The 3,995-nt window shown below is 66.3% G+C and overlaps 1 protein-coding gene across 1 annotated transcript in view; it reads right to left on the bottom strand.

Moving 5' to 3' along the window:
* Positions 1–1,029, bottom strand: part of LOC112110589 (motor neuron and pancreas homeobox protein 1-like) — a 28,454-nt gene extending 27,425 nt beyond the window's left edge. Inside the window, exon 1 of the mRNA XM_026647718.1 lies at positions 594–1,029. Coding sequence (XP_026503503.1) covers positions 594–1,029 — 436 coding nt within the window. The remainder of the gene's footprint in view (positions 1–593) is intronic.
* Positions 1,030–3,995: the final 2,966 nt, after the last annotated feature.

Genomic DNA, 3,995 nt, shown 5'->3' with positions numbered 1-3,995 from the left:
CTCCGGGGATAAGGCCCCGGGGCCCTGGTGCGCAAAGCGCACGTGGACCCTAGACACGCTGGTGCCTTGCACCCCCTATCGCGTCCCCGAGGCCCCCCAGGAAGAAACACCCCCCGGGGGCCCCCCCGCCCCCCCCCCCCCCCCCAGCGCATCCGGCTCCCCAAACTCTCCCAGATCCCGGTATTCCTGGGCCCTGGCACCGGCTCCGAGCAGCGCTGGGCACCCGGGACCCCTCGGGGAGGCGGTCCGGGGGGATATCAGCGGGCAATGGGGGGACCCATCAGAGAGACATTTCCCCCGCGCCCTGGGCAGCGCGGCTGGCGGTGGCCGGGTTTTACGCCGGTTTCCCCACGTGGGATTCCCCGCTTCCCACCTCCTCCTCCGGCCTGTTTCGAGGTGCCTAAAAACCCTCCCTTGACCCGCCTGCTCCCAGCCTCTGCCCCGCAGCGAGTGCGAGCCGGGGAGCCCGGAGCAGACGCACGAGAGGGGGGTTCTTCCCCAAGGGTGCCCGGGAGTTCGCTCCCTTTAGGGAAGTTACTGGTCGCTGCGCCCTGGGCCCCCGGACTCCTGCCCCCCTGAGAGCTGTTACTCACCGTGGAAGTCCGAGAGCCGGGGGACCATCATTCCAGCGCGGATCCAGTGCTCCAGCGAGAACGATCCAGCCACTGCCGCGGCCTTCAGGTGCTCCGGGCCGGGCTGAGGCAGGTGGGCGAAGCCGGGATAAGGAAAAGCCGGGTGCGGCCCCCCCAGCGCCCCGATCGAGTACAGGGGGGGCGGGTACATGGCCGGCAGGGCGCTCAGTCCGGGAGGAGGCAGATGCAACAAGCCGGGCTTGGGGATGAATCCCGGGGCAGGCAGGGGGGCCACGCCCTGGGGCGCGCGGGGAGAGGGCGTCTCGGTGCGGGCACAGGAGCCGGGGCTCCCCGCCGAGCTCCCGGGGCTCAGGCCCTGCGGGGAGGCGCTCGGCACGGGCCGGGGGGGCTCCTCAGCCAGGAGGGCGTCGATCCGAAAGTTCCTGGACTTCTCCATGGGGGCTGCACGGCCCGGCCCGGCCCCCTGCGGACCCGGCGCCCTCGGGAGAGACGCGGGGGGCCCGTCGGCCACCCCAAGTCCCACAGACTCGCTGCTCCCCCGGAGGCAGGAGCTCCCCGCGGCGGCTTCACTCCTCACTAGACAGTCCGCAGCCTCCTCCCAGGGCAAGCCCTGCCTCTTCTCCAGGGGGCCGCCCGGGTCCCTTCACCAGGGCTCCTGGTCCCAGGGCGCCTTCACCCCCAGCCTGAGCGCACCTGCAGCGGCTCCGCCGGGATGGGGGCCCCGGCGCTGGAAAGTTTCGCCGCTCGAGCGGCTGGTGGCTTCTTTGCAGTCACCTCCCTCTCTCCTCCTCCTCCTCCGGCTCCCTCCCCCCCCCCCCCCCCCCCCCCCGCCCCCCCCCCGCCTCTGGACAGCCCCCCCCCCGCCTCTGGACAGCCTCCCCCAGGGTGCTTCGGGTTCATCGCCCCTCCACCTGCCCCTTTGCTCCCGGGCTCTCACTGCCCCCCCGCCCCCGTCCCCAGGCTTTGGACTCCTCCCTAATGCACGAGCGACTCCCCCTTTGCGGGTCGGATCCGAGCCAAACTCCAGTTTGGAGGAGGTGGGATCCGGAGGGCGAGGCTGAGAGACCAAGGGCAGGTGAAATGCAAACTCGGGGCCTGACCCCGGCCCCGTTATGCCAATGCCCAGATCCCCAGGCCTGCAGGGCCCCGGGGCGGGGGGGGGCGCGGTGCCTTTGGCTGGTGGAGAGACGGGAACCAGCAGGACACGGAGAACGTCAAACCCCAAACGAATTCCGTGAATTTTCAATCCGAATCTCCATGAAATTTCAACGCGAATTTAAACATCCAGGCGGCCAACGGGAACCGGCGAGATCCGAGTAACAGACTCGCCAGGAACCGGAGGGCGCTTAATTAATTGTTACTATTGCTGGGGGGGAGAGGGGGGCTCCTTAGCTCTGAACTGCGTTGCAAAGAGAGACTCCAAATATGTCGCTAACTGTAAAACACCCCCCCCCCGCCGCGCCCCGCAGACTGAGCGATCCAGGCTGCTCGGGGCAGGTCAGTTGTGTCCCCCGAGTCCTGCCCCCTGCCTGGGGCTGGCTGTTACTACCCGGGCCAGGCAGCCTCCCACCTCCTGCCCGGCTCCGCTCCTGGGCCGGTCCAAGCGAGAGCCGGACCCAACGGAAGTCTGGGGGCGCTGGCTCTGGGTCGGGTTCGAGAAGGAGCCTGAAGCCAGCTCCAGCCCCGCCTGTCTCGGACTCGCTCCCAGCTTGCGGGGTCTTGGGGGCGCATCTCCGCCCCCCTCCCGCTCCAGCAGCACTAGGGAGGGGTCTGTGCGTGTCACGGGGGGGGGGGGTGTTGATCCACCTCTTGTGGCCACAGCCCATTCCCTGGGCACGGGCCACACGCCGGTTCCAGGCCCAGGAGCTGGAGCGAAATCGGTTCGGGTGCCGGTGTCTCGGGGGAACAACGCGCCCCCGCCCCATAATCCCACAGCGGCCTCGCGCTAATAGTGCAGCGCCGCTTTACACGCTCGCCTCGTGGCGATTCGCTCCGGGACTGGTCTAACCCGGAGCAGACCCCGTGTGAACGGAAGGGCCGCGCTGGCTGGAGGAGCAGCGGCCCCTGCTTTGGGGAGGGAAGAGGTGTCCGTCTCGCTGGCTGGCTGGCTCCTCCGAGGGGCGAGGGCCGTCCTGCGCCAGCGCCGAGCCCAGCCGGGCCCTTTGCCTTTGGTTTGCGCCACACTCCCAGCTACCCGGGGGGATGAGCCATACCCCGCCCGCAGTGCCGGCTGCACAGGCCCTGCTCTCTTCCTCCCCGCTGCCCCGTCTCCTCCGCGCTCCGCTTGCCCACTGCCCCTCTCCACATTCCTGCCTTGACACGTCCCCGCCCGCCCCCCGGCGGAGCCGCTAGCCTGGGGGTAATGGGGGTCATTGGCGCCGGACTCCGCTCACGCCCCGGCCCTGGGTGTTTCTTTTCCCACACAAACGCGCCTTTCCCTGACCCCAGAGATTATTCACGCTGTTGACTTTCGATCGGGGGAGGTGTTTCACCTTTGATCTGAGCGCTTATTTTCCTTGCAAAAGTCTGTACAGGCGCTAAATTACCCCCTTGCAGATAAGGGGAAATTAATAACGAGCCAGATGTTTGTAGAACTCCTGCCCGGCTTGTTTGCCAAATGTTCGGGGGGGTGGGGGGGTTCAGGCAGACACCGGCCCAGGCTTCCCTGGAAGCTTTGCCTGCGGAAGGCCTGTAACCAAGGGCAGCTCCTGCTCCCAGGCAGAGGCAAACCTCGGCTGGCCAAGGCCTCCGCGGGAAACACCTGCCTGCAGGAGCCAATGAGATCCCTGCTGAGGGGAAGGCCGCAGAAAAGGCCAGAAGGTGAAATTCACAAGCCTGTCTCTACCCATCTACTCCAATCACAGCAAACCTGCCCTGAGACAGGGCCGGACTGGCCAGCCCCAGGGTCCATCCAGCCCCCACAGCGGCCAGTGCCAGGGGCCTCAGAGGGAATGAACAGACCATGGCCATTATCGAATGATCCGCCCCCACCCCTCCGCTCCCAGCTTCTCTCAGAGGCGGTTTCCTTAAACCAGGGCAAACCCGTGTGTGAATGTTCTTAAATCGGTTTAGAAATGGTTTACCTCCTCAGGCCATGTCTACACTAGAGGACTAACAGCGGCACAGCTGTAGGGGCTCCCAGGTAACTGCTCTGTGCTGATGGGAGAGCCCCCCCCCCCGCATCATTAAACCACCCCTAAGGAGCGGCGGGAGCTGCGTAGGCAGGAGACGCTGTCCACACTGGCCTTCTGCCAGGGAAACTTACCTCAGGCAGGGGAAAAAACTGTTTTCTCCACACCCCTGAGTGACATAAATTATACCCACGAAAGCTTATGCCCAAATAAATCTGTTTGTCTTTAAGGTGCCACCAGACTCCTTGTTGTTTTTGTAGATACAGACTAA

The sequence above is a fragment of the Terrapene carolina genome, unplaced genomic scaffold (assembly GCF_002925995.2).
Source record: "Terrapene carolina triunguis isolate 2854851 unplaced genomic scaffold, T_m_triunguis-2.0 Scaffold62, whole genome shotgun sequence".
Taxonomy (NCBI): Eukaryota; Metazoa; Chordata; order Testudines; family Emydidae; genus Terrapene; species Terrapene triunguis.
The sequence above is the reverse complement of the archived record's forward strand: the minus strand, read 5'-3'. Positions and strand labels throughout refer to the sequence as shown.